This window comes from Danio rerio, chromosome 3 (genome assembly GCF_049306965.1).
Source record: "Danio rerio strain Tuebingen ecotype United States chromosome 3, GRCz12tu, whole genome shotgun sequence".
Taxonomy (NCBI): domain Eukaryota; kingdom Metazoa; phylum Chordata; class Actinopteri; order Cypriniformes; family Danionidae; genus Danio; species Danio rerio.
Genome location: NC_133178.1, coordinates 64912978 through 64928099, shown reverse-complemented (window position 1 = coordinate 64928099; position 15122 = coordinate 64912978). Strand labels below are relative to the sequence as shown.

General features: G+C 37.9%; 2 protein-coding genes and 1 long non-coding RNA gene across 10 annotated transcripts in view; 1 reads left to right on the top strand and 2 right to left on the bottom strand.

The window, feature by feature from the left end:
- Positions 1 to 329: 329 nt before the first annotated feature.
- Positions 330 to 4331, top strand: LOC141381336 (uncharacterized). The gene is made up of 3 exons (XR_012401333.1): positions 330 to 635; positions 949 to 1806; positions 2364 to 4331. It is a non-coding gene; the product is annotated as an uncharacterized lncRNA (long non-coding RNA).
- Positions 2713 to 9818, bottom strand: LOC110437795 (uncharacterized). 5 transcript variants are annotated; one of them, XM_073945276.1, is made up of 2 exons: positions 8738 to 9818; positions 2713 to 6132 (listed from the first exon to the last, which is right to left on the bottom strand). In XM_073945276.1, exon 2 carries the CDS (start codon positions 5997 to 5999, stop codon positions 5178 to 5180), a length of 822 nt encoding a protein of 273 aa, XP_073801377.1. In that variant the 5' UTR covers positions 6000 to 6132; positions 8738 to 9818; the 3' UTR covers positions 2713 to 5177. The 5 variants fall into 5 exon arrangements, with proteins under 5 accessions (XP_073801377.1, XP_073801376.1, XP_073801375.1 ...); XM_073945275.1 differs by lacking the exon at positions 8738 to 9818 and adding an exon at positions 7333 to 7828 and having other exon boundaries at positions 2713 to 7257; XM_073945274.1 differs by lacking the exon at positions 8738 to 9818 and adding an exon at positions 7699 to 7828 and having other exon boundaries at positions 2713 to 6342.
- The window catches only part of zgc:174268, a 24246-nt gene continuing 14062 nt past the window's right edge, over positions 4939 to 15122 (bottom strand). The window contains exons 1-4 of one of the 4 annotated variants that reach the window (XM_068215231.2): positions 14776 to 14881; positions 13001 to 13049; positions 11741 to 12827; positions 4939 to 5893 (exon numbers count right to left, since the gene is read on the bottom strand). In XM_068215231.2, coding sequence (XP_068071332.1) covers positions 5178 to 5893; positions 11741 to 12827; positions 13001 to 13049; positions 14776 to 14840 — 1917 coding nt within the window. In that variant the 5' untranslated portion in view covers positions 14841 to 14881 and the 3' untranslated portion in view covers positions 4939 to 5177. 4 annotated transcript variants of the gene reach the window in all.

Below are 15122 nucleotides of genomic sequence, written 5' to 3'. Positions count from 1 at the left end.
AATCCGGGGTCGCCAACTAACCGCTAACTTATCCAGCACGTTTTTTTTACGCAGCGGGTGCCCTTCCAGTCGCAACCCATCTCTGGAAAACATCCACACACACGCACACAATTTAGCCAACCCAGTTCACCTGTACCGCAAGTCTTTGGACTGTGAAGGGAAACCGGAGCACCTGGAGGAAACCGACGTGAAGGCAGTTCAAACTCCACACAGAAACGCCAACTAAGCCGAGGTTTGAACCAGCGACCCTGCAACCTTCTTGCTGTGAGTTGACAGCACTACCTACTGCGCCACTGCGTCACCCGCCATTTGAATATTGAACAAATAAAACATTATAATGATGTAGAGCTTAGCGATTTTTCTAGCCTCTTTTATATAAAAAAAGTACGTTTGAAAACTAATGGAAAACAACAACAGCCAAATTATTATTATAATTGCATTTTTTTATTGGTCAGATTTTTCTTTCAAGAGCTCAAGCTTTAGACTAAAAGTTTATTGTAAAATGCAGCATAGGTCAGTGAAAGATGACTACACTTACGTTCAATTTTGCTTGGTCTTAAAGCCTTTGATGGGTTATTTTCATAATTTCCCTGCTGAAAAATCCAGCTCAAACCAGCCTAGGCTGGTTTTAGCTGGTCGACCAGCCTGGTTTTAGAGGGGTTTTGGCCATGTCAAGGCTGGTTTCCAGCCATTTCCAGCCTGGTTTTAGCTGGTCAGGTTGAAAAAATGACCAGCTAAAACCAGCTTGACCAGCCTGGTTTAAGCTGGACATAACTGGTTTTGGCTGGGCTCCCAGCCTGGCTAGGCTGGTCAAGCTGGTTTTAGCTGGTCATCTCCCAGCCTGACCAGCTAAGACCAGGCTGGAAACCAGCCAGGATATGGCTAAAACCCCTCTAAAACCAGCCTGGTCGACCAGCTAAAACCAGCCAAAGTTGGATTTTTCAGCAGGGTTATGATGGCTTAGCAGTCAAAACAGGACAAATAGGCTCATGTAAACAAGTTCTGAAGCCTTGTCTGAAGGGGGTGGGGGGATGGGTGGGTCTTTCGAACCACCAGAACCCCCCCTACGGCTACAGGCCTGGACTTGTGTCTGATGATATCTGTCTTTGTTTTTTACTTTGATGGGAGTAATGTGTGTTTCTTATAAATAACCCAAAAAAAAAAAAAATCTGTAGTAGTGTTTGGTTGACTGTAGCGTGTGTTTGTCTTTTATTCACAGCACTTCTTTGTAGATTGTATGGATTGATTAGTTTACTTCATGGAATAACGTTGCTTAATTTATCTATGAGAGATACATTTCTGTATGTTTCTGGTAGTGATCATTCACTCCACCTTATTGTTATATATTTTTTGTGTTACACTGTACGATTTTAATATAGAAAAATAAGTTTTTCAAGACAATACCAAGATTTAATATGTACCTGACTGACATTTCATTCATTGTTAAATCTCTTGAACTTTATAATATCAAGATTAATACACTTCTTAAAGCTTACGATGATCTTATGAAACTCTGTTACTGTACTTAATTAGATATTTTTGGTATCAGTACTTTACTCCACTATTTATTTTCCTGACAACTTTTTACTTATACTTACATTTTTACATTAAGACAGATCTGTGCTTTCTACTCCTTGGGTATTTCTTTAGCTACAGGCACTTTAATGTCCTTTCATAAATCATACATCCAAAAATATATGTGTTCAAATTCCTCCTTCTTTATCAAACTAATAATAAATCTTACATTACATTTTTTTACTAGTTTTCTATTATATATTTTGTTCATATTATTCAACCTCCTTTTAGGTGTCAAAATCACATCGTCTTGTCACACACCCAGAGTTTTAAACTTCAACAATGACAATAACATTTTAAAATATTATTTATCTGGAAACTATTAATGTATCTTAATAAAGTGTGACTCAGATCAAAATATTCTGTTTTCCTCAGTTCTGCTTCTGTCACAAAGTTTTGGAGAACAGTAAAGACTCGTGTCTGATGATATTTGTCTTTGTTATTTACTTTGATGTGAGAAATGTGTGTTTCTTAACTTAATAAAGAGGATTAATCTTTAAAAAAAGATTTATTATCTATAGTAGTGTTTGAATGAATTGTTTGTGTTTGTCTTTTTTGTTCATGGCACTTCTTTAAATGTGTGTTTTAATGGATTGGTTGATTTATTTATTGTTATATGGGTAATTCTTTAACTTCGGGCACTTTTAAGTCATTTGATTTATATCATATATCCATATAATTTTGTTCAAATTCTGCTTTTTTTGGCAAACTAATAATAAAACTTACTTTTATAAAAATTACCAGCTTTCTCTGATATATTTTGTTCATATTATTTAACCTCCTTTTAGGTGTCAAAATCACTGTTTTCGTCTTGTCGCACACCCAGAGTTTTAAACTTTAGCAATGACAACAACATTTTAAAATATTATTTATCTGGAAACTATTAATGTATCTTAGTTAAGCACTGGTGAAATAATTTAAATATTTTATAGTTATTAATGTGAGACTATTATCAATATTGTTTGATAGCATCAGCATCAGTGTCATTTCCAGCACAACACTGTAATGTAGCTTTAAAAAGTTTGTGTGAAAGATTGTTTAGGTGGTTTCTATGAAAATTAATAATGACGTCAGAGCACATGTTCAAGATGGAGGGAGTTTAAACTTTCATCAACGACACATGAAGGAAACTCAGGGTGAATATCGCTTCACACATTTATTCTACGCCATTTCCAAACATGCTGTGCCTTCAAAAATGTCTTTAAAACACAAACAAAATCAAGGTAAATAAGAGTATTTTATAATATATGAAATGCTAGATTGAGGTCAAAGCTAATCCGTGAAGCTAGCCTTAATATTTTTTTCACTATAAAATGTAGAAATGTCTTTCCACCACACTGTACAGGGGTTGGACAATGAAACTGAAACACTGGCCAAGTTAGTGTTGGAGGTTTCATGGCTAAATGTGAGCAGCCTGGTGGCCAGTCTTCACTGATCTTCACTCCACCAGTAAGAGCAGAGTGTGGAGGTTTAATTAGCAGCGGAACAGCACAGTTTGGCTTTAACTATTGCAATGCACACAACATTGTGTCATATGGTGACAGAGTTCAAAAGAGGATTAATTGAGGAGTTTTCTAGGAGAGGTAACAAAACGGGAGGGTGTCAGGAGATGGATCTGTTAAATCTCCTAAATGATTTACATTTGCAAAATGGCAGAATAATGAGACAAATGTTGCATTTTTTTATTGAGAATTTTTATTAATTTCTAGATAGTCAGAAGTTTACACACATTTCCTTGGTATTTTTTGTTAGCTTTGCTTTTAAACTGTATATCTTTAGTCAAATGTTTTGTGTATCCTTTCACAAGCTACTCACAGTAGTTTAAAGGAGTTTTGACCCATTCCTCCTGACAGAATTGCTGTAACTGAGTCAGATTTGTAGGCTGTCTTGCTCGCACAAGCTTTTTCAACCCTGCCCACACATTTTCTATAGGATTGAGATCAGGGCTTTGTGATGGCCACTCTGTTGTCCTTAAGTGAAGTTTTTAAACTAATTTCGAGAGGAGCACGTGATATAATTGACTGCAGCTGGCCGCCTGTCTACACTACACAGATCTATCCTAACTTACTATAAGTAGCCTAGCTAGATATTACTTCCCTATCTTCGTTTTCCGAAGAAACCCCCCATCCACCCCCTTTCTCCTCCTTTACAAAAAGGGGAGCTCTAGAGAACCACCTGATCTTGTACTCCCCTCACATGCTCTATGGACCTGGCGGGAGCCCTGGGCTCAACTATCTCAGAGCTAGGGTTGTAACAATATACCGGTATGACGGTCTACCACGATTTGAACGTGCACGATTATCATACCATGAACAATTGCATATCAACGGTTTTAACCCTTAAAGACCGAGACAGCCGCCCGCGGCTAAAAATAAGTATTGCTCTTAAATGTTTAATAACTTTTGATCCGCTGATCCGAGTCATACAATTCAAAGATTGGCAAAGAAGAGAATCTCAGCTTTCCAGTGCTGTATCACATAACATTCGCGGCTCCGGAGGCTCCAGAATCAGTGCGGTTACATCATCAAAATTTGGCAACGCTGATTTGACAAAGAAACGCTCGTCACTGTGTCTCCGGACAAACCAGACATGATACATTGATGCATAGTCCCTCCTCCATGCCCAGATTGGTTCAAACTCGCTATATCACAACCAATAAGCATAGGTTTCGCTTTTGTTTGTGGACCAACAACGAGCTTTTTGAACAACACAGAATGAGAGATAGGCATACATTTATGCGCGGCTAAATAAAACTCAAAAAAAAAAAGTTTTGCATGAAATAATTCTCATAGTAAGTACTTTTGCATGCACAGCAGCACAGAAACATGACAAAACAGTGACACAGCAAAGACGAACTGCTGCTCTTGCTGTTTTCAAAAGACGCAAATGAAGGTGCAGCTGTTTGTCTGCATTGCAGACAACCATATCCAAATCCATATCCACAGACAACCATATCCATGCTGGCACATAAAACCTAAGGATGTTCCATATTGAATCTAGTTTCGTTATGTAACTATTTATAGTATAGTAAATATTTATATCTATTTTTACTGAGGATTTGCACCATGTTTATTTGGATTTTATTTGGACTTTGACACATTATTTATTATTTTCTTATTTTTTTTATTTGTTCATTGTAAGTGGTGTCGTTTATAGTAACTGAAAATATATTATTTGAAAGTCAAATTTGCTTCACTGTTCTATTATTTTGTAACATTTGTAACATACCGTATACCGCGAAACCGTCAAACCGTGGTATTGTTTTAGACGATTATCATACCGTGAAAAATTCATACCGTTACAACCCTACTCAGAGCTCAGGGTTCTCTCCCGGGACAAACCTGCTAACAGTTGTCAAGCAATATCTAAATGTGAACTCTTGAAAGCACATTCGAACTAATTTGGCACTACACTTAGGGTCATGGTCTGTTTGGAAGACCCGTTTGTGGCCAAGTTTTAATTTTCACGCACATGTCTTGAGATGTTGCTTCAGTATTTCTACATAATGTTCATTCTTCATGATGCCATCTATGCTGTGAAGTGGACCAGTCCAACACAACATGATGCTGCCGCCCCCGTACTTCACAGATGGGATGGTGTTCCTAGGCTTGCAACCTTTTCTCCTTTGCTGTGTGGATCCTCTCATGTGCTTTCATGTTACCTAAATAACTGAATCTCTTGTCGCAGTGTGAACACGTGTACGGTTTCTCTCCAGTGTGAATCCTCTTGTGTCTTTTCAGATGTCCTAGCTCTCTGAATGTCTTGTCGCAGTGCGAACACGCGTACGGTTTCTCTCCAGTGTGGATCCTCTCGTGTTTTTTCAGATCTCCCATCTCATTGAATCTCTTGTCGCAGTGTGAACACGTGTACGGTTTCTCTCCAGTGTGAGTCCTCTCGTGCCGTTTCAAATCTTCAGTTGTCTTAAAAGTCTTCTTACACTCAAAGCAGAAATACTCTCTCACACCAGTGTGGATCTTCTCGTGGTTTTTAAGACTTGACACCTGTGTAAAACTCTTCCCACACACAGAACATGAATACGGTTTCTCCTTCGTATGAACTCTTAGATGGATCTTCAGATGTGATCTCCTTAAAAATGTCTTACTGCAATGATCACACTTGTGTGGTTTCTCTCCAGTGTGGATCATCGTGTGTTTTTTCAGTGTTGATGACTGTCCAAAACTCTTTCCACACTGTGTACATTTGTATGGTTTCTCTCCAGTGTGGATCTTCATGTGCTCATTAAGGATTGATGAACGTGTGAAACTCTGTCCACACTGGGTACATGAGAATGGTTTCTCTCCGGTGTGGATCCTCTTGTGTTTATTAAGGGAGGATGATCGTGTGAAACTCTTCCCACACTGGGTACATGTCAATCGTTTCTCTCCAGTGTGGCTCATAATGCTAATCTTACCACTGTTTTCCATAGCCGCCTATCTTTTGGTGAAAAAAATAGTCTCTTATTTTCAATAAATATAAAATCCTTCAGTCAGTAAATGAGGTGTTTTCCAGCGTTCACAACAAACTCGCTTGGCACAGTGTGTCCACACAATCTCCGGTCTGAAATCAAAGTAAATAAAGTTGTTTTAGCATTCAAAATCTGAGCAAAACCTGAAGAGAAAAGAAACGGGAAACATTGCATAAATAAATAATGGACAGCATTATCTATTAGATATTATCTACACAAAGCAACCACAGTTAGGCCCTGTATACACTAGTGCGTTTTAGTTTTAAAACGGCGATTTAGATCAAAAACGATCCGCATCCACACTAGCGTTTCACCTAGCGTCTCTGAACATATCTCCGTCCACACTACGCCACCAAAAACATATATCACGTGACCATTCGTGCACTCTGGGCATGTGCGTTCAAGTGTAAACAGGAAGCATGCGTCTCGCTCGGCATTTGGTTATTGTTAGTCAACAAACGCCGGTTGAACAATGAACGCGATGGCAAAGAAAGCAAGAGAGGTATTTTTGTGGACAGACGACGAGGTCGAGTTGTTACTAAACGTAACAAATGAATAACTGCACAATGGCGCCTAAAACAGACAATAGTGCAAACAACGCTCCCATTTCTGTGTCCATGTTGTTGTTTACAGTACTGTCTTCCGGTAGCCTTAAAGCCATGTGTTAAAGTCATGTTATAGGGGCTTGACGAATAAGGGAAGGATACGCAATGACACAAAAGCCCCAATCAGGGAGCCCTTACAGCGTTTCCAAAACGATCTGTTTACGGCGCGATCGAAAACTCCGGCGAAGTGTGGACAGATGCATAACCGTAGCAAAACTTACGCGTTTTCAAACTAAAACGCAGTAGTGTAAACGGGGCCTTAGTAAACTGCACTAGAAATACAAATGAATTAAATACGCACAGATAACATTAGCGAATATGAATAAAGATTAAATATTTTCCAACTTCAGGTAAGATGGTGGCGCAAGTTTCTGCTCTGAATATTACTTTCAATCATTTTGATTAATCCAAGTTTTCTATACGCATTAAGCACATCTAATATTTTGCACAAGACTAATATTACATTGTGAAAGCACTTATAACCTAATATGCCAAGAGGCAATACAAGGCTCGGATTAAGAATTCAGAGGCCCCTGGGTACAATGTCTTATAGGCCATCTACCTGGCCGCACCCCTATCATTGACTTTAAAAAATTGATTAATATATTTTATATATATATATATATATATATATATATATATATATATATATATATATATATATATATATGTTTTTTTTAATAAAACGTATCTATAATGTATTGCCCGCATTCAAAAAAGAAAAATGATATACAGTACATTTATTTTTTAGTCCACAAAGATTTAACTTATTTTTAAAGCATTTAAAGCACACTTTGAAGGTTTGCAGAATGTTAGCTATGAGTCTCCTCTGTTCAAGCAACTAAACGGAATTTTCTTTTTGAATTATTATTATTTTTTTGTTGTTGACTGCTTGTTTTAGTGTGCAAATTTATAAAAGAAAATGTATAAAAAAACTATATCTGTACGTTTATATTTTCCTAGTGCTATGAGCATTGACCACATGAGTTAAATCACATCAAATCACGCGCTAATCGGCAGCGAAGATAAACATATCACACTCGTGAACGCTACAGAAGTCAGATATAATACACTTACTTTGAAAAGACGCACAACACCCGTAACAGAAGAATAATTATACAGCAAACGGCAAAGTTTAGCATTCATCAGCGATCCGACTCATACTCCATCCACTTCATACACTGAGCGCCGAGGCGGGATATTAGCGTGTGTGTGGCTCAGCGAATGCTGATTGGCTGCTGTTTTCTGCTCAGCGAATGCTGATTGGTAGCCTGTGTGCGAGTCAGCGAATATTGATTGGCTGCCTCTGCGTTGTTTAGCGAATAGAGAAAGGTTTTGTGGTCTGAAAGTGGCTTTGTGGTTTATAATGAATGTTTCTGTTTTAATAGTGAAGCTTTATTATGTGTAATGGTAGGCCTGTTCACTGTATGATATGTGCTTTGTGTTTGCTGTGAATCCAGCATTATAATAAAGAGCTGTAATTTATAGTCAACATAGTTTATAGAGCAGTAAAAACTATGTTGACTATAAATTACAGCTGCTTTAATGTTTGTTTTGTGATATTTAATTTTTAATTGTTTAATAGGGAAAGCTGTCCACAAACTAAACATGCAAACATACATCAATTATTTTATTACTATTAGAAGTAAACAATAATAATTTCTCTTGATGAAGAAACAAGGCAGAGGCTCAAATCTGAAGAAACTTAGCACAGAGTAATGTAAATGTTCAGATCACTGTGAGCCTTTGACTGTAATTATTTATATTGTGGACTAAAATGAAACAGTAAATAAAGACAAACACAGAAGTTCATGTTCTGGGTCTCTTCATTCACACAGTCACACTGATGACCCACTAGAGGCCGGTCTTTGTCAAGAGTGAGAACGGCATCAATATTCATGATAAAGCCCTCACTTTCTGTCTCACTTGTAAATCAATATATTGTTTACAGTGAACGAGTAAACCAGGATTTTCAGATACTTCTGTGGCAGAAACTCTAACCATTATCAACAAGTCAAATCTGTGAATATACAGTATTGTGGCTTGACAATTTGTTTTGCACGTTTATTGTAGGGGAACTGACCATTCTTACCCAAAAATGACCCGTCTGTCAGATGAAGAAGAGCCAGAGTAATGTGATTCAATTAGAAAGAAAGTTTACTGAAGATAGTTTGCAGCTTCATCAGCAGAAGCCAGCTTCAACACTCGCAAATGAGTTCGTAGGCCGCTCTGCTTACAATCTCAAAAACAACAACAATTACACTCTTACATAACATCATTACCGGTGTCATGCATATTGGTGTCTTAACCTGATTGGTCAAAACACAGATAGAGTTTGAACATTTCCATGTGTGTGTGTACATTATCTCAATACGTCAAGCATGCAAACATCTTTTTTTTCCAGCAAGGAGCCACTTCTGATTTTGTTTTTTGCCAAATGAATTTTTTAAAGAGGCATTGGGGATATGCAAGCATCACATGTCGAGCAAGTCCATGTATTAAGAAAGAAATAATTTATAGAATGTTTTTCTTTTCGCCATCAACACTCATGAATGTTGTTCGAATGTACGTGTGCAAGGTTACCATCGAAGTTGCATAAGCTTTATTGGTGTCTGATTCAAGGTAATCCACAGCACCGCACATGAGCATTGAAATGTCCTTTTATTTTAATTCTTATTTATTTTGTTGTAAAAATATGCAATACAAATGTCATTTTAATTGTATTTTCAATAGGAAACTGATTTTTAGTGACAGTTTTATTTTTTTATTGAAGAGATACAGCTGGGGAGCCACATATTTTTGGTCAAAGAGCCACATGTGGCTCCCGAGCCATAAGTTACCTACCCCTGCACTAGACTGTAGGGAGCTGACCCCATGATCCACCAAGGAATAGAAAATACACACACACACACACACACACACACATGCACACACACACACACAAAGTACAATCTGTTTCTTACCCAAAGACTAAGTGTACTCTCAGAAGTCTTAATAAAACTGGTTAAAAACTGGTACAGTCTACATCCAAACCGGCAGCTTACATACAAAGAAATTAACAAGGATTTACCAGATAAAACGGCAAATAACCCAGGAGACAGATGTTTCCAACTCTTCAAGAGTCCAGTTCCACACAAGATGTCTCCATGACCTCTGACCTGGCTGGGATGATCCTGAGAAAACATTTGGCACACAGAAAAGCAACGACACACACTTTATTCCAGTTTTACTCTGAAGTGGGATGAAACTAAGGTCGTCATATCCGCTTGTTAAGTCGTGATGTACGGAATAGTGCTTCTGGGTCCAAGCTGCTACTCGTTTGTAATGAGAAAATATTACTTTATGGCCACTTTTTTAGACACATCACATATAAAATCATGGTGTACACATCATTCCCTTGACTTGCTGCGTCACAAATACCAAAATTTTTACCAATTTATAAAAATTAATCACTTTCTGGCCATCGGTTATTAGGCATGCATACATACAGTAGAAGTTATTAGCCCCCCTGTTTAATTCCCCCCGCCCCAATTTCTGTTTAACGGAGAGAAGATGTTTTAACACATTTCTAATCATAATAGTTTTAATAATTCATCTCTAATAACTGATTTATTTGATCTTTGTCATGATGACAGTAAATAATATTAGACTAGATATTCTTCAAGACACTTCTATACAGCTTAAAGTGACATTTAAAGGCTTAACTAGGGTAATTAGGGTAACTAGGCAGGTTCGGCTAAATAGGCAGGTTATATTGTATAATGATGATTTGTTTATCAGGAAAAAATATATAGCTTAAAGGGGCTAATAACATTGACCTCAAAATGGTGTTTAAAAAATTTAAAACAGCTTTTATTCTAGCCGAAATAACAAATCAGACTTTCTCCAGAAGAAAAAATATTATCAGACATACTGTGAAAATTTCCTTGCTCTGTTTAATATCATTTAAGAAATATATAAAAAAATTAATAATATTAATTCTGACTTCAACTGTACACAATTGTGTTAAAGTTTTAAAAACACCTTACATTACAATTCTTTTAAAAGCTCCTAAATTATTTTGCAGTTTGTGATTTTTTTTCAGTTGAATTAAAATCTATTCTCTATTCATATACTAGCGAACAGTTAACATTTAATATATATTAGCAATCAGCTAATATTTAAAATTATATATAAAAAGACATTCACATAGGCTGTGTTCTGTAGTGTTATCATGTCCTTTACTGCATATAATTAATCAAAACAGCAGTAAAATAGCATTCATTACAAGCTGATTTAACAAAAAGCTCCTAAATTATTTTGCATTATGCTCATTTTTACCCACTTGAACACGTGAAGTTTATTTGCAAACTAATTCCAGGAGGATCACATGCTTATGATTGACCACAGCCGGTGCTGCATTAGTTAAACACATGATTCACCAATCAGACGATTCCTAAGTCACCGTAAATAAGCAGATTCGTACCTTAGTTAAGTTTGTTTTCAAGAATCCTCCCTTCCACTCCTACTCCTCCTGCTTAAACACAGCTAAGTTTGAACTCTTGAAAAGACTATTTTTCCAATCATATATTTGATCATTGAAGACTTGAAATGTAGTAAAAAAAAAAATCTGTCATTCACGTGAAGAGTCTCGTCACACTCCTAGGCATGGGCCGATATAAGAGTCTGACGGTATAATAAGTTTCATGGTATGGGTATAAAACAATAAACCCCTTCTCCCCTTTGAACACAATGTATTTTATTTTTTTGAAAGATTTATAATACTTTTGAACAGTAAACATGTCAGGCTAGATAATTCAATAAGTCATTGACATCTGCGGTGTTTATTCGTTTTAAAAACACAGATTTCTTTACAAATTTAAAACACATCTTTGGATCTATTTTCTGCTGATGATACTGTTGTGCTAAAACACAAACAAAAAAAAAGACAATGAAAAAATCTTTAAAAAAATACCTTAGGAACGATATCACAGAACATTTTAGCGGCTTTAAAACCTATCAAACCGCAGTATAACCAGAAAACGGTTATCGTCCCATACGTAAACACTCCTACAAGTTAAAGAAGACTAGCAAATTGCTGGGTGAATGTTCTCATGTGCTTTCAGGGTTTGCATCTGTCTGAATGTCTTGCCGCAGTGTGAACACCTGTACGGTTTCTCTCCAGTGTGAATCCTCTCATGTGCTTTTAGTGTCTCTAAATGACTGAATGTCTTGCCGCAGTGTGAACAAGCGTACGGTTTCTCTCCAGTGTGGATCCTCTCATGTATTTTCAGCGTCTCCAAATGACTGAATCTCCTGTCGCAGTGCGAACACGTGTACGGTTTCTCTCCAGTGTGAATCCTTTGGTGCCGCTTCAAAAGCCCAGCTGTCATAAAAGTCTTCCCACACCCAAAGCAAACAAATTCTCTCACACCAGTGTGGATCTTCTGATGTAGGCTGAGATTTGACTGCGCTGCAAAACTCCTGCCACACACAGAACACGAATACGGTTTCTCCTTTGTATGAACTCTTAGATGAGCCTTCAGAAGCGGACCCCTCCTAAATGTTTTACCGCATTGATCACATTTGTGTTTTCTCTCTCCAGTGTGGATCAGCATGTGTTGATTAAGGTGTGATGATGTTCTGAAACCCTTCCCACACTGAGTGCATGTGTGTGGTTTCTCTCCAGTGTGGATCAACATGTGTTTATTAAGGTTTGATAACTGTGTGAAACTCTTACCACACTGGGTACATGTGAATGGTCTCTCTCCAGTGTGGATCACCATGTGTTGATTAAGCGATGAAAATCGTATAAAACTCCTACCACACTGGGTACATGTGAATGGTTTCTCTCCAGTGTGGATCCTCAGGTGTTTATTAAGATATGATGATAAAGTGAAACTCTTTCCACACCAGGTACAAGTGAATAGCTTCTCTCCAGAGTGGATCTTCATGTGTTCATTAAGGTTTGATGACTGTGTAAAACTCTTTCCACACTGGGTACATGTGTATGGTTTCTCTCCAGTGTGGATCCTCATGTGTTTATTAAGGTGTGATGGTCCTGTGAAACTCTTACCGCACTGGGTACAGGTGGATAGCTTCTTTCCAGTGTGGCTCATCATGTGAATCTTACGGCTGCTTTTCTCCCAATCAAGCGCTCCAGCTTTTACTAGTTTATAATCGTCGCATATAATCTCATTCTTCTGAAATCAAAGTAAATAAAGTTGTTTCAGCAGACAAAAGACATTTAAAGATGAGCAAAATGTGAAGAGAAAAAAAAACTGGAAACATCAGATTTCAAAAAAATAAACAAAAAAGTTGTCAGTCAGATATTATATCTCTGCAAAGCATATTTCTGAAACAACCAGTACATTACCGTAGTACGGAACCCCGGAAGGAACGTAGTGGAGGAGAAAAAAAATTGGCTGGAAAAAAAAAAATAATGGGTGAAAGAAAAAAATGGGTGGGAAGAAAATATATATTTCTAAGTTTTTGCGTTCCCTCGCAAAGATGTTTTGCTTTCCCTCGCAAAGTTTTGCGTTATCTCGCAAAGATGTTTTGCGTTTCCTCGCAAAACTGTTTCTCCACAAACACTTCCTGTTCACTGCACTCACGTAAACCCTCCCGTTTTTGCCGAAATTCTCCCGTATTTTACCATTCTACGGAACCCCGGAAGGGACATAGTGGAAGAGAAAAAAATTGGCTAGGTGAAAAAAAAATAATGGGTGAAAGAAAAAAATGGGTGGGAGGAAAATATATATTTCAAAGTTTTTGTGTTCTCTCGCAAAGATGTTTTGCGTTCCCTCGCAAAGTTTTGCGTTATCTCGCAAAGATGTTTTGCGTTCCCTCGCAAAGATGTTTTGCGTTCCCTCGCAAAGATGTTTTGCGTTCCCTCGCAAAGATGTTTTGCGTTCCCTCGCAAAGATGTTTTGCGTTCCCTCGCAAAGATGTTTTGCGTTATCTCGAAAAGATGTTTTGCGTTATCTCGAAAAGATGTTTTGCGTTCCCTCGCAAAGATGTTTTGCATTATCTCGCAAAGATGTTTTGCGTTATCTCGAAAAGATGTTTTGCGTTCCCTCGCAAAGATGTTTTGCGTTCCCTCGCAAAGATGTTTTGCGTTCCCTCGCAAAGATGTTTTGCGATATCTCGCAAAGATGTTTTACGTTCTCTCGCAAAACTGTTTCTCCACAAACACTTCCTGTTCACTGCACTCAAGTTAACCCTCCCGTTTTTGCCGAAATTCTCCCGTATTTTACCATTCTACCCCACTTTCGTTACATTACTGAGCGTATGCTACCTCTGAACCAGTGAATGAATGTATAAGCGCTGACTGACAGACGCGCTTCGTACAATAAACTGATCCCAGATCAGCGTCTGTACACGCCATTTACAGAGGAGCGGGTGTATGTTTAACAGACAAATACACTGAATAATATGAAACATCTCCGTCCTGCATGTTTTATTTTAAACAGCTTATTTTCTCTTAAATTAGCACAAACAGTGCTTTCTAAAGTAATGGACTGCTTTCATTATAGATCTGTGCATTCTTAGAGACACCCCTGTTATCAAACTAAACAAAACTTGAGATTCATTTGCTGCTCACTTGTTTGATAACAGAAGTGTCCCTTTAAATGGCGCGTACAGACGCTGATCTGGGATCAGTTTATTGTACGAAGCGCGTCTGTCAGTCAGCGCAGGTTCAGAGGTTGCAAAGTGAAAGGCGACGATCAGCGCACAGTAATGTATAGAAAGTGGGGTAGAATGGTAAAATATGGGAGAATTTCAGCAAAAATGGGAGGGTTTACGTGAGTGAAGTGAACAGGAAGTGTTTGTGGAGAAACATCTTTGCGAGGGAACGCAAAACTTTGCGAGAGAACGCAAAACTTTGCGAGAGAACGCAAAAACTTAGAAATATATATTTTCCTCCCACCAATTTTTTTCTTTCACCCATTTTTTTTCACCCATCCAATTTTTTTCTCCTCCAATACGTCCCTTCCGGGGTTCCGTACTGTAGAAATGAAGCTACACAGATAACATTAGCATCTATGGATAAAGGTAAGATATTTTCCTAATTCCTGAAGGGATAATCGGCAGCAAAGTTAAACATATCACACTCGTGAACGCTACAGAAGGCAGATATAATACACTTACTTTGAAAAGACGCACAACACCCGTAACAGAAGAATAATTATACAGCAAACGGCAAAGTTTAGCATTCATCAGCGATCCGACTCATACTCCATCCACTTCATACACTGAGCGCCGAGGCGGGATATTATTAGCGTGTGTGGCTCAGCGAATGCTGATTGGCTGGTTGCGTGTTGCTCAGCTATTGCTGATTGGCTGCTTGTATGTCGCTCAGCGGTTGCTGATTGGCTGTCTCTGTTTCAATCACTGTGGGATAAAGAGGAAGGTTTTGTGGTCTGAAAGTGGCTTTGTGGATTGGAATTAACGTTTACTTTTCAGATAGTAGTATCTATGCCATTAAGAACTAGTGC

Bases quoted from the DNA above. Each gene is read 5' to 3' on its own strand.
- LOC110437795 (XM_068219456.2), bottom strand. From the start codon at position 7,791: ATGAATGCTAAACTTTGCCGTTTGCTGTATAATTATTCTTCTGTTACG. The intron at 6,006-7,722 runs GTAAGTGTATTA...ACCAAAAGATAG, and splicing joins GTGTTGTGCGTCTTTTCAAA to GCGGCTATGGAAAACAGTGG.